This window comes from Hoplias malabaricus, chromosome 2 (assembly GCF_029633855.1).
Source record: "Hoplias malabaricus isolate fHopMal1 chromosome 2, fHopMal1.hap1, whole genome shotgun sequence".
NCBI classification, from domain to species: Eukaryota; Metazoa; Chordata; class Actinopteri; order Characiformes; family Erythrinidae; genus Hoplias; species Hoplias malabaricus.
The window spans coordinates 54,152,763-54,178,637 of record NC_089801.1 but is presented as its reverse complement, the minus strand read 5'-3'; the positions used below and the strand labels follow the sequence as shown (position 1 = coordinate 54,178,637).

The window sequence follows — 25,875 nt, the reverse complement described above, 5'->3', positions numbered from 1 at the left end:
GGAGGAAGCACCAGTCCCTCACCAGGCGACACACACACTCACAACCACAGACACTCTTCAGTAGCCAATCCACCTACCAATCTGTTTTTGGACTGTGGGAAGAAACCGGAGTACCCAGAGGAAACCCATGAGGACACAGGGCGAACACACCCTACAGGCAGTCACCCAGAGTGTAGCTCGTACCCATAACCCCAGGTCCCTGGAGCTGTGTGACAATGACACTACCTGCTGCGCCACTATACAGTGCCGCCCTATACTGTATTCAGTTAATTTAAAAAATAAGTATTATCATCATCATCATAATCATGATTATGTGCAGCACGCTGGTGCAACACATAGCTCCAAGGTCTCAGGGTCCTTGGTTTTCTCCCCCCATGTGTCACCATCTGTGAGGACTTTGGTGTGTTCTCCCTGTGTATGCATGGGTTTCCTCCCTCAGTCCCAAAACGTTGTTAGATGGATTGGCTTTGGGAGAATTTTCATATGGGTGAGTGTGAGTGTGTGTGAGTTGCCCTGCAAAGGACTGGTGCCTCATCTGGGGTGTGGTCCCGCCTTATGTCCAATGATTCCTGGTAAGCTCTGGACCAATCGAGAACCTAATCTGAACGAAGCAGTTACAAAACATGAATGAATAAATGAATGCAATTATTCATACAGCCATTCAGGAGGACTTAAATAACTTTGAGCTGAACTGTCACACTATATGTCACATTACATTTGTATTAGTCTGAACTTCCAAACACTGCACTGAGAAACATCACGAGTGATTCTACCAGCTGTCCTAACTGTGCTTTTTTTTAGCTTGTAAAAGTATGCTAATTCATACAAGAAAACCCACTAACTGCAATCCAGAAATATGACAGTGAGTAGTAGACCACAAGGGCAATGGCAGCAGCAGTCAGTTATAATAAGAGCTGTGTATGGGAGGGCACGGCTGAGCGTTAGTGGTGGGAAGTCTGGCGACATTCCTCCACCCTTTCTTTTCCTCTTTTATTTAGTCTCCTGGGATCTTGTAGCCCCCATCCCCTTCCTTTCTCTGGGTGCCTCTCACAGCTGAGGGGCTCTTCTCCATAATTACCACCCAGAGGGGCAATTAACTCAATCTAAGCCCAGGCTTGGGATCAAAGCCCCTAGCAGCCTCTCTGAAGTCTGTAAGGCCTGTGGTCCAGAGCTTATCACACACAATGTTCTCTTAATGTTGACCTAACATTATCACCCCTTTCAGACTGGAGCTGCCGCGTCATGAAAGGAAGCAGGGTTTCCTACGTTGACCTATATTTGGAATCACGTGTAGCGAAATATCTCTGGCTCAGTCCAAATTTCACATGCTGGTGGGAACAAGGGGACCTTAAAGGTGGATTGTGGATGTTGTGGATATTGTCAGAGGAGATTGTATTAGATATTGTCAGAAAAAAAAATAATTATAAAGTAGTCTTAAAAAGGGTTCTGTTTAAGTTCTTTCAATTTAGCAAAGTGCAATATTTATAATCTAAAATAAAAACCATTGTATCCCACCCATTGTTGATCCAGACATCCTGGGATGCTCTGCAGCAGCAGGAGACTAAGCTCACCATGCTTAGAACTAAGAAAAGGCCCACACCGCTGAGCTGTAGAACAATGGACGTGCCTTCCCTGGTGTGTGATGTTTTGAAGCTCCATTCAATATATTTAAAATGAGTTGGAGTGGGGTTTGTGATCCAGAACTAATCATCAGCATCAGGACTTAACGTCATTAATGTTCTCATAGCTAAATTCCAACAAATGCTCATAGATATGTTTTAGCATAGGAAAAAGATGCAGCAAAGAGAGGGACCAAACATCTAAGTAATATACTTGATTGCAGGAAGTATATCAGAGGAGCTGGAGGCAGACTTTCTACATTAATCAGCTTCATAGAGTTTAGGTTGAGAAAGTATCAATTTAAAGCCTGTATCATGAGATTCTGATTATATCTGCAAATATTTCAATATTATTTAATTGTTTTGGTCCATGATGGGCTTCTTAGGACCATTTGGAATACATGAAAAGAACCATAATAGTGTTTTAGAGTGTACTCTCATGGTATATACAGTGTCTCTCTGTAATCTTTGTAAGAATCAGTACATATTAATAAGCGGCACCCACTTGTACTAAGATATATCTACAGCAAACAAAATGAAAGTAACAATTGGGGACTTAGAATCTACCATTTTATTTCCCAGAACTGAGAATATAACGTCAGTTACCCAGCAAAATCTTGTTAAAAAGATGATATAAAGACGATGTGGCCAGCTGTCTCAGCCATATAAACAATGCTCATGTTTGGCTGAAAATCAAAGGTGAAAATATGTCTACAAAAAACATCCTTTATGTCTAAAATTGGTTGAAATGTGGTAAGTGGTTTGAAAAATAGATGTCTGTCTTAGGCTAAATTTGAACCAAATCTCACAGACCAAACAGAGTCCGTATTTCAACATCTATTTTTGGGTTAACTAAAGGCTATGAGGACCGACCAGATTTAGCCCAAAAAACAATGTTCATATGAGGTCTGGTGTTTGGTGGATGGGCAATCAAACAGTAGACTCAACGTTCCTCACTGAACATAAATGTTAAAACAAGTAGGAACTGCTCACTAAAAATAGGTAGAGTTTCACTGTAGTTACACTGCAAGTAACAGAATAGTAAACTCTGGCTGTATTATAAAATGTTACCTAATATTTATATAATTCCTGTGTTTTCACAGAGTGTAAAAGTTTCTCAAATCTTTAATAACAATGTGCAGGCTTAGGTCTCTTCATGGCAGGCCAGTGATTTATGACTTAGACCTCAGAGACCACAGAATCCTACTTTACTCTATTGTGTCACTGCAGTGTGGAAGACAGGGTATTTTTCTTGAACCTGGCTATGTACGGTTGACATAAACCTGTCATAATGTCACTTAAGATATCACGTGTTTTAAGTTCTCAAGAAAAAGTTTGTTATGTTACCATTTATTGCAAATCAAATTTGATGTCCTGCTGACTAACTAATGTACTAATGTAATCTAATATCATGACATTTAAGGTATATTGACACTGTTATAATACTGGAAAAAGCCTGTCATTACTTCTGACAACATTAGCCATCTGCCCTGACATGTTAGGGGAATTTTCATGTCAGGGTGCTGTAACAGCATTTGAGTACAGTGTTCCATGTTAATTAGATCTGTGGCTATGTAACATTTGCAGAATGTATGCACTCTAAAAATACCTCTCTGGTCCTCTGTTCATTATGGCCTTTTGAAAAGAAGACCACTTTCTTGTCCCACAGCAAAAAAAAAAAAAAAGCTGTAAAATGGCTCAGCTGGGAACTATCTTTAGATAATCTAAGTCAGAAAGCAAGACATTGAGACAGCAGATTAATCTCGCTTTCATTTACTGTGCTAGACAGTGAGACTCAGGGAAATGACTGTGCGAGAACTTGTTGGAGATTATTTAGGCAGATGTTAATTGAAAACTGAAAGTGTGTTATTAGTGTGTTTGTGTGTGTGTTTGGGGTACCTCTTTCGATTTGTCATGGCTGTGTTGTGGTAGTCTTCTTTCAATTTCAAGTTTTGCACAACACCCATGGCAATTCTTGGTAATCTCACATTCAGCACATGCAGCATATCTGCAGATATAGGGTTGATATGGGGTACTGTAATACTGTTTGCTGCTTGCTGCTAACCACTAACTTAACCATGTGTTTTTTCTGAACAGATCTTCAACCAACTTCAAGCTGAAGGCCCAGGCTCGTGTTTGTGAAATGTGGACAGCTAACTGTATGGATGAAGTGTGTGAGGGAAGCACTAGTCCTGAAAAAAGCTTTGTCATGGGATGGCCCACTTGCAACTGTGTGGCTACATTCAGGTAAAGTATGCACTTGAGCCTCTGCTTTCTATGATTTGACACATTCACCATGTAAGATGTTTTATGTGAATGTCAATGAATAAAATAGACACAATTACTGCCGTCAATCCAAAGGAAGTCAATACAGCAAAACATGCTTTAATTAGTTTAGGTATTTGATTTTATATGGGATCATGAGGCTGGTCATCTAGAACAATAGTTAGTCAGACCACCTGTAATGGTGGTATAGGTCAATGAATCAACAAGACCAAGGAATCAGAGATACAAGTTTGTTTCATAGTTTTGTACTAGACTAAGTTTCTAACTAGCAAGATGTGTCCAAGGGTTTATGGGTTTATGGGTTTAAAAAAAGGATTAAATAAAATAGTGCATAACAGAGCAGCTGAACATGAGGCTAAAGTCAGTGTGCCTAGTGCTAAATGTCAGTGAAAAGATACAAAATATTGTCTGTGGAGCTATGGAACTGCATTCTCTGAAGTTCTCTGAACTCTGATGTTATGAAGCACCATCCAATGTATTTGGGATGATGTGGATTGGTGTTTTTGATCCAGAAGTAATCACAAAATCTATTGTGAGCTGAAGAGCTGTGTGGGGAGTGGTAGAGCAAAAGGGAAATGCCTGATTTCAGATTAAATATTAGGTGAGCAGCTGTCTACAAACATTTGGTCATATATAGGGTACGTAGATCACAAGTAAAATTAAGCTGGGAATAAATAAGCCCATGAGAAAGCAAAAAAACATTTTGAAAGCCACCAGTTAGCACTGTGCAAACCTTGAAGTACATGACGCTAAGTTGCTAAGTAATTTCAAAGAGACTAATAATGTATTCTCTGATACACTGTTAGATTCTTTGTACATTCAGCTACTTCTTTCTACATTTCTGTGTATGTTATAAATACAATAGGCATGTTATTTGCATGATGCTATTTAGTATAAGCTTTCATGACTTGTTAGCTGCATTAGCCTCATTGCCACAGAGGAAAACAAAGTATCAGACATGCATTATGCCTTGGATGTACACATTGCAAAAAATTACAGCAAACAGCGTCTTAAATCTAGCTAATATGTCTAATGTTTCTCTACATGATAAGAGACTCTTAAGGATATTAACCTTGTAGGTTTATTTTTATAAGTAGTTATTTTTTGTTTGTTTGTTTCTGAAATGAATGGGTTATATTCGAGTAAATAATTAATTCAGCTGTTATTTGTAAGGAGCAATTCTTCATCAAGTTATGCCATTATAATCACATGGCCACTCATGTTTGAAGGACCTTCTCTAGCGAGTATTAATTTTATTCAGGGACATAAATCACCATCTTTCATGAATTTTACTGTATAAATAACAGTAAAGATAGTAAATATTTACATTCATAAATATTTTTTCTTACTATTTGGATATAAGCATGATTTTTTGCTTCTTTATCATGGAGCCAACGAGATCCGGCTTGCTTTTTTACTGACTTTGACTTTGCTGACATGCAGATGTGGCAAAATTAAAAAGTAATAATCGACTGCAGGATGTAATTCCATCTGCCTGGGTCCTTGCTTTCTGGACCTGACTTTGCCAGTTATACTGATATGAATACTGCATAAAAATGATACTCTGAACCAAATATAAACAGCCTTTGCAAAGCATGACCACAGTTCTATTAATAGCTTTCAAAAGATGATAACGCTGCTCAGATGATTGCTCTCAAACATTGGGCTTTATTGATAAATAATTTGTTATGGTTTTATCCCCAATAGCTCAGTTGAACAGAAGGAGAAGTGGCTCTCTCTTATAAAAAGGTACAGTGGGATTAAAAAAGACTTTTTTTTCTAGGCCACTTACATATCATCCTTTTCCCATGATTTATATTTTTATTGCATTTCTCTCATGGATTTATTCCCTCCTTGCTCTTATTGTATGCAGTCGAATAAAAGAAGAGAAAGAAAAGGATAATCCAAAAACAATCCCGCTTAAAGTGTATGCCAAGGACATGGGGAACTACACATATGTAGGTGTTCTCACACAGTAATAATATTGTTGCCTTAAACATATTAAAATATTCAGCACATTGAAATCTGATTAAATATATCTTCTTCTCCTAGAAAACCATTGCTGTGAGTAACACGGACAGTTCCAATGAAGTTACTCGTCTAGCACTGCAGCAGTTCGGGATTGTGGTGAGTCTCTGCACACCCGGGGCATTTCTAAACAATTTGTTGTATCGGTCATAGGGGCACAAATCTGCCTCTAGTAAAAATCCTTTTAAATAGGTTCATTTATTTAAAACTAAAGTGGAGGATCAAAGTGGAGGATGCAAAATGAATAACAAATAAACACTAAAGAAATGTGATAATGCGTTAATTTTTGTTTGTGACATTTCTTGAAAAAATAAAAACAGATACAGTATAAATCTCCTCAGTTTGAGATTGTTTTATCAATGCTCCTTTTATGAGCTAGCAGAAAAAAAAGCCTATGATTATGTAACAGATGGCCCCTGTAGTCACCATGCAAACGCTTCTGGATATTTGATGGGACTGATTCAGCAGAGACCTTTAGTAAATACCTTCATGATCTATATAAACTCCAAGGCTGTTTCTACCTGAAATTTTTAAACTAATTAAAACTCTATTGTTTACAATTTGTTTGACCAGAGGAGTATGGGTGCCCCTTGTGAGACTTAGTTTCTTCCAATGTTTCTTCCTCCAGCTTCGAGGCAGGTTTCTTGCCACTTCAGCTTTGGATTTATTACCTGTGGGGTTTTTTTTATTCAATTTTGTTTTAATTCCCAATTTTTCTAAAGCTGCTTTGTGACACCATCAGGTTCTAAAAAACGTTACATAAATATATACATTTGAATTTTAAATTTTAATTTGAATTACCTTATCAGTTATATGGCTGACTTTTTAAAAAATATTTATGAAGGTCCATTGCTCTGTGCAAAAAAACAAAGTGAACTTTGTTCAAAACAGCGTTTGGAAAGACGCTGGATCATTATAGGGAATGTTATACCTGTAGTGGATTTGCATAGCATGTCCTGTAATTTTGTCCAAAAAAATTTACTTCTTACTTCTGTAGCTTTAGTGGGGCACAGCTACATTTTACTGGTGCACTTTAATTGGATCTAATGACACCACTGTTGCACACTGTATTCTGCCGTAAACGTCTGTTTTACAGTTTAAAATAGAGCATCAAAGGTGTTCCATCCGAGATACAGCTCAAGGAAATTCCCCTAACTTAACTCACACCACCATCCATCCCACACTCATTAAATCCAGTCTAGCCAATATGCATTGGAAACTAACCTGAACTGGGATGACTCTCCTAAATCAATGTGCTGTTTCATTTTCCACCCATCAATTTCCTCACAGCTGTATTTGGGCACATCGACCTCTGTGCTAAATGTTAACAACAAGAGTGTTTGCCTTCTACATGCCGAAATAACAATATATTCAAGGCATGGGTACCAAATGTGTGACCTGCAGGCCAAAGTTTTCTCACCGGAAAAGTGATCCTAATCACAAATATTACATTTAATAACACTGGGATGAGTTGGAGTGACATTTGTGATGCCTAATGTTCTAGTGGCTGAATGCCATCAAATTCCCACTGAGATTCTTCAACATTTAGTCTAAATCAATTTCCTACGTGCAGAAGCTAGCTCTATAGCTAAGGGGCATTAGCTACCTATAATACCATTCATCTGAGTGAATACAAACACTCAGTGAATAAATCCAGAGACATTTGACCATACAGTGTATTTCAAGGTGAGGTAGTAAAATATGATTAGTCAGTTTTTTTTCAGATATAAAAAGGCCTACAAGGAACAATTAGTGCTCCATTATGCATTGCATAAGCATACTCTATGACTGCACAGAAGTCTAGTATACTTACTGCTCTGTATATGGAGCCTAACACAAAACATCTGTCCCTAGACAAGAAGGGCCCCCATAGGACTCATCATGTAGGTCAGCTCTTCATCCTGGTACACAACAATTCCCTGAATGTGTTTGATTGTGTCTGGAATGCAGGGCTGTGTGAAGGACTATCAGCTGTGGGTGAGTTCCAGCAAAGACAACGCTCCCTATCCTCTCATTGGTGAGTCTGTTATCAGACCTTAAGATTTTCACCAATTATGCCATCCTTCTGTGGATATGGAATATTTATTGCAGTATATATGGAAATATATATTTTTTATTGCACTGATATATGCCAATGTGTGCAAAAGTGTACAGACACCTCTTTTACTTAGTGAATTCAGCTGTGGAACCTACTCTATGTTCTCCCAATGCCCAGTGCCAAACGTTAGCTAGAGGGACATGACCACCCAAGAACTGGTCTGTGCAGTAATGAAACTGAATTATGGAACACCGTCCAGTGCCGTTTAGATGAGCTTGAGTGTTTTTGATCCAAAACTAATCATCCAGGATGTGCACCTGACTTCATTAACCTCTTGTGGCTGAATGCCATCAAATCCTCACAGCCAAGCTCCAACATTCAGTGTCAAATCTTCCCAGAAGAGCTGAGACTGCAAACTTTTCCAAGAAGAGTAATGCAGTGGCTGAAGTAGTGACAAAGCCACTATTTATACCCTAAATTCCAGAAAACGTGAATGAACCGATATCTACAAACATTTGGAAAGGCACTGTATATATTTAATTTGAACAAATGTCAAACATTAAAACCCTTCATTTATTTTATTTCCAGCCGAAACATGCTCATTTTCATTTTCAGTGTGAATTTAATAGCCTTAATAACCAAATAGAATAAATAATTTGTATTTAGTTTGTACAATGTTGGCCCATATTTTAATACACAATTAATAATCCATACCTCAAAAGTTCAGTTTTAAAAGTTGGTTGCATTTTCTGCTTCTCACTATCCTGGCTATCAAACCCATTCAGTAATGTTGAGGTTTAGGCTCTGGGACGGTCAGTCCTCTATTCTGAGAACACCAGCAGCTTCTTTCTTTGATTTACAAATTGTCTTCTTTTTTGTCCCTTTTTCTCATTAGTAACTTGATGTTAGCGCTGCATAACTGTAGAGTAGAAGTCCACTGTACATAATGTATTATTGAATCACTATGTTTCTCTTTCATTATGACTCTGCACAGGTCATGAGTTTCCTTTCAGTATTCAGATGAGTCACATAAGAGAGCCATTGAGTCAAACAGGTGTCAAGAGTGATGAGGGTACTTCACCTGACAAAGAGATTGAGCTGCTCTTTGATCAGTTTGAATCAGACAGTCTGTGCCAATTCATCCTGAAGCCAAGCAGAGTGGCCGTGGGCCACTCCTTTGTGGGTAAATACCTTCCTTAAATATTCATTTTACAAACTTCAATCCCAAAAATGGTGTGATATAATGGGAAATGTGAGTAAAAGCAGAACACAGAGATTACTAAATTTTGTTTGATTGCAAAATTACAACACTTGATGTTTTTCCTTTAGAATATATGTTTGTTTGTTGGCAAATTTGAAACTCACTGAGATAAATCTTATGACAGTAATATTTTTTATCACAATGTTCAATCTCATTTCCTTTTATCAACCCATAATCATTTTGGGGACAGAAGACACCAACTGATCCAGTTTCAACAGCAGATATTTTGTGCCATTTTTCAATTGAATAACTCTTCAAATGCACAAATGCACAATTTTGTTCCTTGACATTAGATATGTTCTCAGATTCTCTGAATAATTTGATGGTCTTGTAACCTTACCGCCTCAGAACTGGCTTATCTCTCTCTCTCTTGCATTTCAGACAAACTTTGAAGGCAGCAATATGTTACAGCTTTCAAAGGATACTGATACATATATATATATATATATATATAGGCAGCTTTTTTAAATACATTCACTTCAGACATGACTTTAGACAGCATTTAGAATGTTGTCACTTGCTTTGGCAAAGTTGCAAGCCTTGACCTATCCATGCTCGTTATAACTAGGTCCTTCCTTGAAGATCTTTTTCTTGAAATCATGATTACATCACCTGAATTTTTTTCTAATTTTCCTAATTTAGAAGGTGTTGCAAGAGCCAGGTTTAAAATGTGTGCATATTCACTTAAAAATATATAAATAAATAAATTATATATACTAAAAATATTATATATAATATACAGGTAAATATAGATTTATTTATTTACATTTCATATTCTTTCAGAACATCTTTTTCTCAGTTCTTTTTTTCAGAACATTTAGGGAATTTTGGGTTTGTAGAAAGTTATCAACTGCTGTAAAATTGTTGTGTCTCTTTGAGATTTAACATTTTGCCATCTCTTATCCTAAGTTGATCCAGACCAGAAGCCGTTCAAGAGACGGCGCTCACTCATAAACTGGGCTTTTTGGCGAGGGTCCAGCACTCAGCTAGATGATTCTCCCCCCTCGCCCATCCATCCCTCCACTGGACGCCTCTTTGGGTTACCGCTTAGTGTGGTGTGTATGGACCAAAGCCTCCCCAAGCCCATCATGGTGAGTGTGGGAATTCATTCACAGGCGCGTTTTTAAAAAACACACCCAAACACACTAAGGAGTCAGTGGTAAACCATGTGAGAAGTTCACACTGCTTAATTTAAAGTGTAAGATGCACATGACATGTTTCAACAACATAGACTAGCTATATAATCATAAACAGTTCACAGACATTGTCCCAGAGATTTTGGTTACAGAATGTTCTCAAGAAGTCGGCTGGGTTTGTATTCATAGTTTGTTTTTCATTAACTGGTGTTGCTGGGTTGGTCTCTAACCAATTACAAAATTGTTTACTGTATGCCATGATCATCTTGACCAATCACAGATGTTCACGATAGTGTGTTCTGTTGGTGTTTTGATTAAACAGTTTGCAAAATAAACAAATAAACATAGATCACTTTTGGTCAGAGTCATACTTTCACGAAATATGATTCTATATAACAGCAACAAACCAAACAAAAAAGGATTTTTTTGAGGGTGAATTTAAAATACAGATTAACTTACCATCACACCAGTGTATTAATATACAGAATATAAATACAACACAAATATGTGGGGCTGAAGTCAACTGATCGAAATAGATTGTGATTGGTTGTTCACCGTGCACACAGAGCCTGCATCTCATTCACTAGCAACAAGAATGAGTGTGAATGAGAGTGTATCCAAGAACCTATAAATCAGAATAATTTGTGTTGTATCAGCAAAAAAGTTGTAATGTAGCCTGTTAAATTTGCCTTACATGACATAGCACGTCGTGTCCAAACATGGTGATGATGATGATGAAATTATTGATTACGTTGCTCGTTATATGTTACGAGTTGTCTTTTTATATAATGCCTGAGATTTTATGACTATAACAACAGCAGAATTTAATAACACTGGGATGAGTTGGAGTGACATTTGTGATGCCTAATGTTCAGAACAGTGCTGTAAATGTAGGGGGAGCCCAGGAGCAATAATACCAAATCTTACTTAGTGTTCATTTAAGGCTACACATCACCTCCATCAGCCGTTTAGGTCTACTAAAGCAATCAGTCGTTTTGACAGCCAACTCTTGCTGGAATACACCTCCATTAAAGTTTATGTCTGTTATCATGAGGTCAGTAAGGTGTGATGAATCTTTGAATATGGCCCTAGTGTAAAGTGTTACCAGGTTTCGCCTCAGTCATCATTCTACATATAGTCATTTTCCTTTATACTAAACACTTTTTACAATACCTTTAACCAAGGGAGCAACAGGTGAATTTTTCATATATGGTCATGTATATTCTCCCTGAATGCAGGACTCTTTTATCTCAGAGGTGGTTCATTTGACTTACGGCTCCATTGATTTGTAGGGGTGGGTTTCCTGCTTGTGCTTGAACCTGCCCAGCACTTAACGTCTAAAGTATAGTTCCAGGGATTAAGTTTCACACAGCATTTATAGACAAACTTAAAAGATGAAATAATTTGGTCCTATTGGGTTTTCGTTGGGGTGCAGGTGGGGGAAGTCGTTAAATCTGATGACTGGAGGAGGGCAAGATAATAATATCAATTAATAAATGAATAAATTACAAATTATGTGTAGTGAGAATCCGGGACAATATCAGAGGTTGCAGATGAGCATATGTAGGGGTTTTTGATATTGCTAAATGACTTTGGTCATAATAATGCTGGTCAGTCCATTAGAATATGATGCAAGATATAATGAGGTGTATATATTTGTCAATATACATTATGGAACTTGTCTCTTTCAATTTCCTACTGTATAATAAGCTAATACTTTATGTGACTTTTTTTCTGCCTCTAGGACATGCTGGTGTTTCTGTTCCAAGAGGGGCCGTTCACAAGGGGAATCTTTCGGCGGTCAGCTGGGGCCAAGGCCTGCAGGGAGCTGCGAGACATCTTGGACTCTGGAATGCAGGACATCCAGATCAGCCGTCAATCCATCTTCGTGATTGCTGCTGTTCTCAAGGCCAGTTTAATCCTGTGATTTATGACTAGAACTGCACACAGAATATATTTTTGAACAAAACAACCAGTGATTTTCATAGTGACTATGTACATAGATGAATGGGTGTGCGTGTTTTTTTCTATCTTCGTAATGCTTGAATAAGCCTCTGTTTATGTTATAGCATGTATCAGAAATGGTGGTATATGCATACCACATGTTCAGAGTTCCAATTTTTACTGGAAAAGCACTTGCATAATACCAAACAGAGGATGTGGTTTTCAGACTTGGTTGTTAAATATTTGTTTGTTTGAAGCACTCCTTCAGATAGTTATGTTTCCATTCAGTTAAATACAATTTTATTTACAGTGCACTTTTTTTTTACAGCGTTATACAATTCCCGCTCACAGCCCCAATTGTGCAAACATTAAAAAAAACATTCTATTCTTTTCCACAAGTGAACACAGTTCTTAATGAATCACCTGTGACATGCTTTGGTCAAAAAGCCATTAAGAACAAACAATGCAGCACAGTTTTCCCCGTGCCTGAACAGCCGTGTCCAGAAGGACTGGTTTCAACCCCTGTTGCTTTAAATGACAGCCCAGTTCTCTCCATCCATCCATTATCTGTAACCGCTTATCCAATTTAGGGGTCCAGAGCCTACCTGGAATCATTGGGCGCAAGGCGGGAATACACCCTGGAGGGGGCGCCAGTCCTTCACAGGGCAACACAGACACACACACATTCACTCACAAACTCACACCTACGGACACTTTCGAGTCGCCAATCCACCTACCAACGTGTGTTTTTGGACTGTGGGAGGAAACCGGAGCACCCGGAGGAAACCCACGCGGACACGGGGAGAACACACCAACTCCTCACAGACAGTCACCCGGAGCTGGAATCGAACCCACAACCTCCAGGTTCCTGGAGCTGTGTGACTGCGACACTACCACTAGCTTTCTCTGTGCTTTTTTTTTATTTTGACTCGTTTAACGTTTTTGCGCTGTGATTGGAGATACTCTAAGGGAAGGTGGGACCATTCTAATGTATCTGCAGTACAAAAATCAGAACAGCACATTGTACTCCATGTTTTCAGACAGACTTAAGCAGACTTTAAAAAATTGACTTTGCTGTAGGGCGGCACGGCGGTGCAGCAGGTAGTGTCGCAGTCACACAGCTCCAGGGACCTTGAGCTTGTGGGTTCGATTCCCGCTCCGGGTGACTGTCTGTGAGGAGTTTGGTGTGTTCTCCCCGTGTCTGTGTGGGTTTCCTCCAGGTGTTCCGGTTTCCTCCCACGTCCAAAAACACACGTTGTTAGGTGGATTGGCGACTCAAAAGTGTCTGTAGGTGTGAGTGTGTGTGTGTGTCTGTGTTGCCCTGTGAAGGACTGGCGCCCCCTCCAGGGTGTATTCCCGCCTTGCACCCAATGATTCCAGGTAGGCTCTGGACCCACCGTGACCCTGAACTGGATAAGCGGTTACAGATAATGGATGGATGGACTTTGCTGTATTGTTTCAGAGTTTGTGGGTTTGTGCATTCCAGAATCCAGAAGTAATGTCCGAATGCACTGAAAATGTGTTTTTCTTAATACATGCCCTTTATAAGCAAGTTAAAGATGTAACTTTAAAGACACCAATAATTAGAAATATAATAGCTAAAATAGTTGTGTGCTGTCTGAATGGAACATATCTTTATTTTTTATTTAAATCCTTATATATCATTTATATGGATTACTCATGAACATGTTCAGTGTCACTACAGTGTTATCAATAGTCAATCAACAAGAACTAGATAGGCTTTGGTCTGCCTACAAGGTGCCCCTACATAATGGGTGTCCTGTCTTAACCACAAAGGGCAGATGTGGCTGCAGATTTTCATGTCATTTCATGTCCCTCCTGTTAGTTACAAATACTGCACTGTACTGTTAATACTGTAGCAGTTTTACCTGAGTCATGTGTTGTGATCATGTTACAACTCAGAAAGATACTGATGAATATAATCCTCTCTCCCGTTAAATACCTTTAAGCTGTTCTGAGAAACTGTGAGTCAAATTAAGATGTACTCTGAGTGTCATCGTATGATCAGATTTAAGCAGATGGCACATGCAGTTTCACATGGATCATAGTAAACAAATATCAGTATTTCTTGGTTTCATTTCCAGCATTACACAGAATGTTTTAAATAAAAATTATTATTTAAAAATATTTCACACTAAATTACAGTTTCAGGATGGAGTGTGGCCCCTGACATCTGAGCTCTGGGACTGCATTTTTCTAGGGATCCCAGCAACTCTATTGTTTAACTGAGAGATTTTATTCTTCCTTTCTTTTTCTCAGTAACAGCCTTTTTCAGGTACACATTCTTTCAGACCCATATTATTGAGTTGCCTTTTCAGAGTGAGGCAAGAGTAGAACATTTTTCCTCTTATCTCTCAAAGAGGAAAGCTTAAATACTGTTTATTGGATGGACATAGTTTTGGTGGTCTATTGGGTCTTGCGTGGTTGTTAAGAGTTCGATTGTCTGCATATTTACATATTTTAATGTTATTGTTGCTGTTTTTTTAACCACAGTAATAGAAGGTATTTTGTTTTGCTTTGGCACCCTTGTTGAACTCCTTGTTCATCCTGTTCCTTATGAAAGTTTGTTCTCTTATCTAATCTCAGAAATATTTACATGCTATCTTCTGTCAATAACCAAAATGTAAACAACAGTTTGAGTTCAAAAGCAGTTTATCTAAAGTAGTCTGAGGTCACACCTATGGTAAAATCTCGGCTAGTCAATATCACTCCGTCTTTGTGGATGGTCCAGTATTTTGATTTTGTTTTTCTGTGTTTATATAATATAGGACTTCCTGCGGAGCATTCCAGGCAGCCTGTTATTGTCCAATCTCTATGAGCAGTGGATGGCCACCATGGATTTGTCAGACGATGTAGATGACAACCAGCTGAAGGCTATTCAGGGGTACTTTAATATTACACTGCAGTTAGTAACTCAGCTTCTCAGTCAGGTAACTGAGGCTTGTAACAGCTGATTTGCTCATTGATCTCCGCACCTGTGTTTCAGTTTGGTGTCCTCCCTGCCTCCTGAGAATATCCTGCTCCTAAAGCATGTTCTGGCGGTTCTCTATCACATCCAGCTTCGGTCACAAGATAACCAGATGAACGCCTTCAATCTTGCCATCTGCATCGCTCCCAGTATGCTTTCTCCCTCTGCAACCAGCAGCCCTGAGATGGAGGGAAAAGGTGCCAAAAAGGTGAGATGGTGGTCTTTTATTCAGGTCGCTAGAGAGCAGCTTTGTTTACACCTAGACCACTTGCATAGTCCCATTTCTATTGTTTCAGAAACACAAAATGTTCACTGAACATACAGGTTGGTAGTAAGTAGTTGTATTTACTCAGACAACTGTACTTCAGTATAATATTATTGGATTGTCACTTTCCAGAATATTATCAAATGGTAATAATTTTACTTACACTACTCACGTACAGTGCATTAGTGAAGAAATGCTTTTTACTCAGTTACATTTTAGCCCTTCAGGACAATATCTTTTCTTTTTTGTGATGGGTCACATCACTGACTGTAGACCACAAGAATCCCTCTGCATTTCTAGAAGTTATTTCGTACTTTGCTTTTTGAGCTGCTACTTTTACTTTTTTTTTTTTTATTTTACTCATGGGGCAGTTTCACAGCAGGTGGTGGCCTTGGGGGCCTGGGTTCCAGCCTTGCATCTCATCACGGCCTGTGCTGAGTTTGGTTTGGACTTGTCCGTGCCCAGTGCTAAAGCCTGGGTGGAACAGGAGGGCTGCAACAGGAAGGGCATTCGACATGAATAACCGTGCCAAGTTGTGTGTGGTGGCCCCTTACAGGAGGGCAGTTTAACCCACCCTCACCAGTGTCAGAAGAACAGAAATGCATAACAGATGCTTTTACAGAAGAACTAATCAGAATTTTATGATGGCAAACATGAAAAATATTAAAGTGCAAGGCAAACCTTTTTATCTTTAGGCGTGAACAGAGTTCTGTTAAGTGACTTTGGGGTTCTTGTTTAAAATCCAGCCATCTGTTGTTTGTAAAAAGAAAAATGCTTGCTCATGTTTGAGAATTTGCTTCAAAATAAATGTGGTATTGTGAAAACCATTTTGATTTTGGACAAAAGATAAGGCAGCTTATGCTATCTTGGGTGTAAATTTTAATTCAAACACTAATTTCCTAAACTGTTAAAACAGTCACCCGTATTTTTTGATATGTGTTTCCTTGTATCAGGATCTTATTTCACTCATTTTGTTTGTTTTTTTGGAGCTGTTTTTGAGCTAGTTGCTGGAAGCAGCAGCTCACTGGGAAATATTTCAAGCATTTCCTTCAGATTCTTGAGGTCAGTGCCATTCTCACAGTATCCGTTATGATGGAGCTCTCGCCTCTCGCGGTTTGTTTTGATATGCGTGTGGTGGCCTGTGTGTTGCCGTTCAGCCCTGAAATTTTGAGATTTCAACATTCCCCAACGACACTGATCCTGGCAGTGTTGGCTCCAACACCGCTTAAGTAAACTATTGCAAGCACAAACTAAGCTTGGACTGAATTTATTTATGAGGTTTTTGTTACTGATTTATTTGTTTATTTTTATTTTTTTGATGAAAAGCTTGGGATTCTGCCCACCAATGTGTCCTTAATCAGCTTTTTGTCTTATGTGAAAATTGCATACTCTGCTGTATACCTTCTTCTACTTATTATTACTTCTACTACTAGATTCTACTAGTAGTATCTGATGAAATTGAGGGCCATTTTTAGTATAGTGTACATACAATAGCTTGGGGAACGGGACATGAAAACTCTGAAGCTTGATTGTTGTTTGACAGATTTTTAGTCACGCTGCGTTCCAAAATTTGTATACATAGTGCAGAGTTTGGGATAATTTGTTTTTGAATGAATGTTTTTCCAAGCATTAACAGTCCTTGACATATTTAAGGTTGACTCTCCTTATTTCCCCCAAAGCCTTGGACTGCAAACATTTTTTGGGGTAAACAGCTAAGAAATCAAAACAGAATGTTAATGCACATCTGTTGGGTTCAAACAGTAATCGGACCAGAATAAACCAAGCCTGAACATCCCCTGCTGACATCATTTCTCTGCTCAATGTGTGTTTAATTTTTGTTCTAATCAAGAAGGATTAGTAAACAAGAGATTTATAAATAAAAGCTGGCCCCAAGGTCTACTCTGCATTTCTCACAACTAATTAACCTTTGAGATCTCAAGCTGAAACACTACAGTCGAGAGAATTTGATCAGCCTAATAGTTTCTGGGTAATCAATAGGTATTTCATTCCCAGTCTGTTCACCCCTTCAAAAACTGTTTTTGGTTCTATGTAGAACCATTTTTGTACATTTATTTAAAGAAACCAAACCAGCTGGGGGTGTAGAGGTTCAATTAAAATGAGGCTGCTGTAAATTTCAATAAAATAATTTTAATAATGAACATCTTATAATTCTTATAATTTTGGTGCTCTGTTCTCAGGTCTGTGACTTAGCACGGATAATGATTGAAAACTGCGTGGCAGTAATGGGAAAAGATGTGACCACGCTGTTTGACGGGTTTCCACAGAGATGCATTCTAGATGGATCAGGTAAAGGAACCTTATAACTGATGGTGAAAGACTCTAATTAAGATATGTAGTACCTTATGGAATTGGTTTTTAACACATCCCCAACTCACGCAGTCATGCCCTTGTAGATATTGCACCACAGGGGAAGCTATTTATCACATACTAAAGCCAATGTATGCTTCTACGCCATAGGAAACATGTAGGTCCCATGTAGAACTGTACACTGTGCCCTATGCCTTGTTCCTTTCCTGGTATTATATTTAAATAACACCCTAATCCCTACATAGTGCACTTCTAAAAATGTGTGCAATTAATTGTCTTTTTACAACATAACCACGGAATATGTCTTCCACATTTAACCCATTTGAGGCAGTGAACACACACTAGGGCACTAGGAACTGCGAACGCACACCCAGAGCGGCAGGCAGCTATACCCAGCACCTGAGGAACAGTTGTATGTTCGGTGCCTTGCTCAGCCGTGGATTGAAGCAGGAGGACTGTGCTGTTTTTTTTCCTGATGGTCATGGAAATCAAATCAACAACCTTCAGTCCTGAGTCCTCTTCTCTAACCATTAGGTCATGGCTGCCCAAAAAGTCACAGATAATAAAACTAGTACTGTTAACCACTACATTGTGCACTGCATAAGGTGGAGGAAGATGTTTGTGATACAGCCATAGTGTTGTAGCTCAGGTGACGGCATAGGGTCTGTGTTAATTCAAATTTTTTTCTTATTTTTTCTTTTCTTTTGCATCCTTGACACTTTGGAACTTTGGGACCTTGTTTTATAACCAAATTGTTGTTGCCAGATATGGTAGGCTTCACAAACTGACCCACTGACTTGGCCTCTTTTCCTTTCTGAACAGATATGTCCTCTTACCAGATGACAGACTCATCTTATGACAGCCTCGAAAATGAACTGAATGATGACTCTGGATCACCTTTCCAGCACATGCAAAGGTCTCGAGGGAAGACGGATAGCCGCAGCTGTGACTCAGTACTCACCCTGAGTGACAATGACCTGGAACCACCTGAAACTGAACTCGACAACACTCGATCCACACACCTCCTGCTTCCCACGCTGGCCAATCCTGTAAAAGTGAGCCCAGCAGTGAGCCCATCTTGTCCTCGTTCACATTCCCCGTGTGAGGTGCCTGCTCCACCACAGGGAATCCGTCAGCTGAGGCGTTGTTCTGAGCCTGCCATCTGGAACCCAACATCATCCTTGAGCAAGTACCTGGAGCGCAGAGGGAGCCGAAAAGGCAGCTATGACGGTGCAGCTTGCCAAGACAAAAGTGACACAGAGGAGATGTTTACGAAGCATTTGAAAACTCTGAGATTGGGCAAGCAGGAGAGCTCCAGTCAGAGGTGTCTGAGTGAGAAGGCCACTCCCAGACGACGGAAAGAGCAACTGAAACCTCCACCTCTGCATCTAGATGCCAGCTGCTCCAGTCTTTATTCTCCAGGTGCTTCCCCAACACGGTCTTCAATGAGTTCTCTGGACAGTGCTTTCTCTCAGCACTCGGCCGACTTCGGCAAACCTTGTAGCCAACCTGTAGGCAGCTTTAGGGCAATAGTGAGTACTTCTCCTCGGTCCCCTGGCATGGTGTCCACACCTTCACCTGGCCCAGCAGTTCCTTCTCCAAAGGAATCTCCACCTAAAGAGAAATTTGACTGGAACCAGTTGAAGACTGCTCATGGGCTACATCCAAACACATGGCTCAAGAGAGATCACAGACTTTCCTTGTCGAAAGACAGAATAGGCCTGGAAGATGAGGAAAGTGTGGACGCACTTTGCCAGTCTGAGGTTTGCACCAAGACGAGCTACAACAAAGAGAAGAGAGGGCAAGAGTCAAGCATTTCATCCTCAAGGAAAATATCTAACAGCCCACCTACCTATCAAGAAGCCATGCTCCAGGCACAGCACAGCAGGTCAGTTTATGACTCAGAGAAACCACTAACAGTTAAAGAATTGCGAGAGCTTCACAACCAGGCCTGTTCAGTGCGCAAGGCAAACTTAACAAGGAGGAACATGCAAAAGAGCATGTCTTACACAACTGGCAGTGAAAACAGCAGTCTGCCAAAGGCTTTATTTTATGGGCAGGGTGGTCGATGTTTGGCTTTGCACAGGCAGAAGTCTTACTCCCTCATTTCTGGTGAGGAAAAGTCTCATGGCTGTCCTTCCGGTCAGCGACGAGCATCTGAACCCGGAAGTACTTGCCTGGGGCTGGACAGAGAGTCTTCAGAAAGTCTGGAGCTTCTCCATAAGCTGGCCATAGCAAAACAAGGTGGAGATTGTTCCTCTCATCCTCATACCCTCAAGGTGTCTGATGTGGAACCACTTGACAATGCAAGTGAACCAGAGTTTTGCTTGTCTCCTGCTGCCACAAAAGTTGTAAGGGAATACTTCTCTTTGCATGGAAGTGAAGACTCCCAGAGTGCCCTAAAGAAGAGTCAGGAAGTGGCACTGGCTGTCGTCCATGGGAAACGGGAGTGGCTGCGAAGGTGCAGTGACCCACGACTTGAAGACTTTGACAAAATGCTTTTTGCGGAGGAGTCCTATGTTTAAGTGACTGGCCGCTAATACAGTGTTTCCCAAATTAAGTGATTCACCTTGAACAGATCTCAACTGATTCAGTGGTTTATTGTGTTTGGTTTGTTTAATTAATGCATTGGTTCTAGATAACCAGGAAACCACAAAATTTGATAGGTACTACAAGACTGGGAAATTATGAAACATACTGCTGTAAATATTAGAATTAGGAGCATTTGACCGTGGGTGTGGTCTGTGTATATACAGTTTATCCTGCCACGTTCCTTGTAAATATAATTCTCTACATTATCTTATCTTTCATTTTGGACTGTCCAAATTTGGAAGGCTGTGATTATCACCTGCATTTATTCTAAGCATCTTGATTATCTTATCAGTTCAGTTAAAAGTATTAAAGTGTAATACAAAGATGCACTAGACTAGGTGTTTGCATTAATTTACTGCTTAAAAAAACAAAAACTGTGGTAGGTAAAATCATAATGTCACTGCTGCCAGAACAAACCAGATTTTAGCTATTTTTCAAAACTTTTTCAAGAAAATTTGAAATCACCTCCCATAATTTACACTGTGTCAAAATTTCTAATCAGAACAACAGAAACCCAAAACAACATTGGAGAATAATCTGAAGGATATACATAATTTTCCTTCTCTTGTAAAGTTTTTTAGAGAAACGAGGATTTGTTCTGACAGTCGAGCTGAACATAAGGTTAGAGTTTCAGTTTTTGACTCTAAAATAATGTGAATCCACAAATGATCCATTTGTGAATCCATTCCAATTACTCTGTAATGTAAGTCTAGGTGTAGGTTTAGCATTGATCAGTTTTTGTTTCATAGAAACCAAATTGATATATTATTTTTTAAAAAGTTTATCTATTATAAAGATTATAATAATGAATATGTTTTTGATTGGTGTTGCCAGTCATATAAGTTTATAGATATGTACTTTTTTTCCTTTGAGCAAATTTATTTTGTGGCCATAAATCTGCTTTCTTAAGTGTAAATAATTAGATAATTGTTTAATTATATGTAGTTTTCAAGGACAAATTATGGCTAATGTCATATGATTAAGATGAGGCAGCCTGTCAAATATTTGATGTAAATTTGCTGCTTGAAATTGTAAGACATGTTTGTGTGCAGAAAGAGAATATCACTATATCTGTAAGTAGTGTATTTATGCATTAGACATATATTTTTCAGAAATCTAAGAGTATATATACTTATAGTATGAGTGACTATTAGAAAGCAGAGTCTAATCTAAACCATATTAATACGAACAGTACTTTGTTTTCCATACACACTGAGATTTGTTTTTCAGTAACATTGCTGCCAATCCTTTGTATGTGTGTTATATTATATGGCACCAATTCTCTTCATAAATACATACCGCACCTCTGCCTATCTATGGAAGTCTATGAGATGTTAGTGTGTGTTCATATGATGCTTGTATTTATATTTATATGAGGCTTAAAATAGTGTCTTAAGGCTGTAATGTGTTTCTAAAGATGCCTTTGCAGCTACTGTCTTAAGATATTTTGCAATTGCAGCAGACAATGGTTATTTGTATCTTGTGGTTTGTAAGAATCCTAATAAAACATCACAATCATGGAGATATGCTGAATATATAAATATTGGTATCTAATATTAGTTAATTAATACGGATAAAATAATGCAATACTTAAATATGTGCATAAATATGCTTAGCCAACACATACTACACAGACCAAGGCTAAAGGAACATCCAAATATAAAAATATGGAGACTATGGATGAAAGAACAAATAAACAGTGCAACGATAAGCAGTAATTCTGTAAGGAGGCACAAATTATGGAAGATAATGAATAATCATATACAGTATAAACCTGGCTAATACACATTGGGCTGTGTATATTTCATATTTCATAACACCTGGTTTTAGACCACAATAATTTATTAGTATGGTGTAGGGCCTCCTTTTGTGGCCAATACAGCGTCAATTCGTCTTGGGACTGACATATACAAGTCCTGTACAGTGGTCAGAGGGATTTTAAGCCATTCTTCTTGCAGGATAGTGGCCAGGTCACTACGTGATGCTGGTGGAGGAAAAGGTTTCCTGACTCACTCCTCCAAAACACCCCAAAGTGGCTCAATAATATTTAGATCTGGTGACTGTGCAGGCCATGGGAGATGTTCAACTTCACTTTCATGTTCATCAAACCAATCTTTCACCAGTCTTGCTGTGTGTATTGGTGCACTGTCATCCTGATACACGGCACCGCCTTCAGGATACAATGTTTGAACCATTGGATGCACATGGTCCTCCAGAATGGTTCGGTAGTCCTTGGTAGTGACGCGCCAATCTAGCACAAGTATTGGGCCAAGGGAATGCCATGATATAGCAGCCCAAACCATCACTGATCCACCCCCATGCTTCACTCTGGGGTTTCTCCACACCGTAACTCTCCCGGATGTGGGGAAAACAGTAAAGGTGGACTCATCAAAGAACAATACATGATTCACATTGTCCACAGCCCAAGATTTGCGCTCCTTGCACCATTGAAACCGACGTTTGGCATTGGCATGAGTGACCAAAGGTTTGGCTATAGCAGCTCGGCCGTGTATATTGACCCTGTGCAGCTCCCGATGGACAGTTCTGGTGGAAACAGTAGAGTTGAGGTGTTAGTACCTCAAATCCTGGTTAGTACCCCAACATCCCTTTCAGACAGCTTCCTCTTGCGTCCACAGTTAATCCTGTTGGATGTGTTTCGTCCTTCTTGGTGGTATGCTGACATTACTCTGGATACCGTGGCTCTTGATACATCACAAAGACTTGCTGTCTTGGTCACAGATGCGCCAGCAAGACGTGCACCAACAATTTGTCCTCTTTTGAACTCTGGTATGTCACCCATAATGTTATGTGCATTGCAATATTTTGAGCAAAACTGTGCTCTTACCCTCTGCTAATTGAACCTTCACACACTGCTCTTACTGGTGCAATGTCCAATTTAGCCATGAAACCTCCCGCACTAAAATGACAGGTGTTTCAGTTTCATTGTCCAACCCCTGCATATATGTGTGTGTGTATATATATATATCCATCCATCCATTATCTGTAACCGCTTATCCAATTTTAGGGTCGCGGGGGGTCCAGAGCCTACCTGAAATCATCGGGCGCAAGGCGGGAATACACCCTGGAGGGGACACCAGTCCTTCACAGGGCAACACAGACACACACACATTCATATATATATATATATATATATATATATATATTTGAATAGAGTGTAACAATGAGTCAATCAGGCAGTGACGTAAGTAAAATATGTTTTAGTATACAAAACTGCAACCACAATAACTAAAATGTAAGTCTCAGACCTCCTCCAACCGCACTGGGAAGAGTTGAAGAGACCAATGCCATTAGAGATAAAGCTCTGTGACAGCAACCTGCCACTGAACTTACTGCTCTTTTTACATGATGACGGTGTGCAGTGGGTGACCTTAACCACAGATTGAAGCTCCACACCAACCCCTGACAGCACTCGCCTGTGCAGCTTGTACAGCTAAGCAAGCTTTCCAGTTGTTTAGACCTTCAGGGGCTCAAATGAGGTCCTGGTGTGTCCGATTAATCGTTGATATGAAAGGCAAGCAACAGAGGCATGAATTAATCAAGTTTTGACTTCCAGTGTACCATGGCCTGCATCACATTTTAGTCAGATCATGTCAATCTCATTCTTAGTGTAAACTAATACTCCTGCATGTTCCACTACCTATTCATCCTTTCTCTTTAAGTTTGCTTATAGGAAAATGTATGCATCCCCCTACCACCCTCTGTGACTGCTGTCTCCTGCTGAGTGACAGGGGTCTGCTTGGCTTCCATGCTCACAGCAGTCACCACTAGGTTATCTCAAAATATTTGTAGCTGTGGTGTACAGGTATATTTGTAGATGTCACTCCAGCTTTATCATTCATTCATTATCTGTAACCGCTTATCCAATTTAGGGTCGCGGTGGGTCCAGAGTGGGCCCAATGGAATCATTGGGCGCAAGGCGGGAATACACCCTGGAGGGGGCGCCAGTCCTTCACAGGGCAACACAGATTCACACTCACACCTACAGCCACTTTTGAGTCGCCAATCCACCTACCAACGTGTGTTTTTGGACTGTGGGAGGAAACTGGAGCACCCGGAGGAAACCCACGCAGACACAGGGAGAACACACCAACTCCTCACAGACAGTCACCCGGAGCGGGAATCGAACCCACAACCTCCAGGCCCCTGTAGCTGTGTGACTGCGCCACCGTGCCGCCCCCACTCCAGCTTTAGATATTTAGAAATTATTTTTAAATTAGATAAAACATTTTGAAGTGTTTAAAAATAAAAACAGCTACCCACAAAAAAAGGGGCAAAATATTCAATTCTTCCCAATCTGTCATCTGTTTCCATACTCAGTTAAAAATGGCCAAACACTCGCCCAATTCTTCTTATTAAAATTTGAGATGGTCTTCAAAGCTGGCATTTTCCCCTCACACAGTGCCACTTCCTTTTTCATGTGAAGGCAGACATGGGGAGTGTGACCTATTCAGAGAGTCGGAAAGAGAGGATGAGTTTATCAGACCAGGACATCCCCTAACATCCACTGAAATTGGTCTTGGTGTTCTTTCATGATTTCTGTTTTAACAGCAAGTCATTTTACACTTGTTAGGGCAAGAGTGTGAACTAAGCTCAAGCAAATTAAATTATAGGTTTCTCTTTCCTATATTAACTGGCAAAGTCTGTCTTATGGGGCAAACATTACCAGCTACACATTATACACAGTAGAAATCTGAATTTATTTACAGTTAACAGAAACGCTGGCATGCTTTTCTCTTTGGGCAATTCAAACGATCCATACCAGGTCAAGCTAAAACCTAGGCAGCTGCTTATGCACTGCATATTGCCTCCTGTGTACATCACCTAAATAAACTAAGGCATTAACACCTTATTTTTGTTTTGTTTATATTAAAGTATGCTATAAATAATTCCTCCCACCATATCTGTGCACTTTTAGAAATACTGAATTCTGACTTACCCAACCACACCTTGACAGAAATTGAGATATAAGCGCACTTAAAGGAACACTACGTAAGATTTGGATTTTTTTTGCTCCTGGAGCTCCCCCTAGTGTAATTCATTCTGACAGCACTGTACTGAAATCTATGGGGAGGGGGTGGTTTCCTACCTTCCTCCACAAACTACATAGTAAAGTTTCTGCAGTGCTGAGCTCACAGTAGTGACAACAGAGGATCTGCTCTCCATATTACAGATCAGTGAAGCAGCATCATGATTCTGTAATTTTCAGGTAACAATATTATGTAGTTCTCCTTGAAGTGTTTCCTAAAGAATTGCTATTACATCATATTTAACCATTTAACCATCAGAGAAAATTACACTCCTAGATTTGTAATATATAAATACTAATGCTTGGTTTATATAAGAATGAAGTATGACAACACAGGTGTAA

General features: G+C 39.5%; 1 protein-coding gene across 1 annotated transcript in view; it reads left to right on the top strand.

Moving 5' to 3' along the window:
* LOC136686123 (rho GTPase-activating protein 20-like) overlaps window positions 1-21,989 on the top strand; it is a 45,944-nt gene extending 23,955 nt beyond the window's left edge. Inside the window, exons 4-15 of the mRNA XM_066659674.1 lie at window positions 3,717-3,866; window positions 5,613-5,654; window positions 5,779-5,863; window positions 5,958-6,032; window positions 7,884-7,950; window positions 8,966-9,154; window positions 10,142-10,323; window positions 12,113-12,277; window positions 15,102-15,217; window positions 15,320-15,509; window positions 17,765-17,873; window positions 18,717-21,989. Coding sequence (XP_066515771.1) covers window positions 3,717-3,866; window positions 5,613-5,654; window positions 5,779-5,863; window positions 5,958-6,032; window positions 7,884-7,950; window positions 8,966-9,154; window positions 10,142-10,323; window positions 12,113-12,277; window positions 15,102-15,217; window positions 15,320-15,509; window positions 17,765-17,873; window positions 18,717-20,419 — 3,073 coding nt within the window. The 3' untranslated portion in view covers window positions 20,420-21,989. The remainder of the gene's footprint in view (window positions 1-3,716; window positions 3,867-5,612; window positions 5,655-5,778; window positions 5,864-5,957; window positions 6,033-7,883; window positions 7,951-8,965; window positions 9,155-10,141; window positions 10,324-12,112; window positions 12,278-15,101; window positions 15,218-15,319; window positions 15,510-17,764; window positions 17,874-18,716) is intronic.
* Window positions 21,990-25,875: the final 3,886 nt, after the last annotated feature.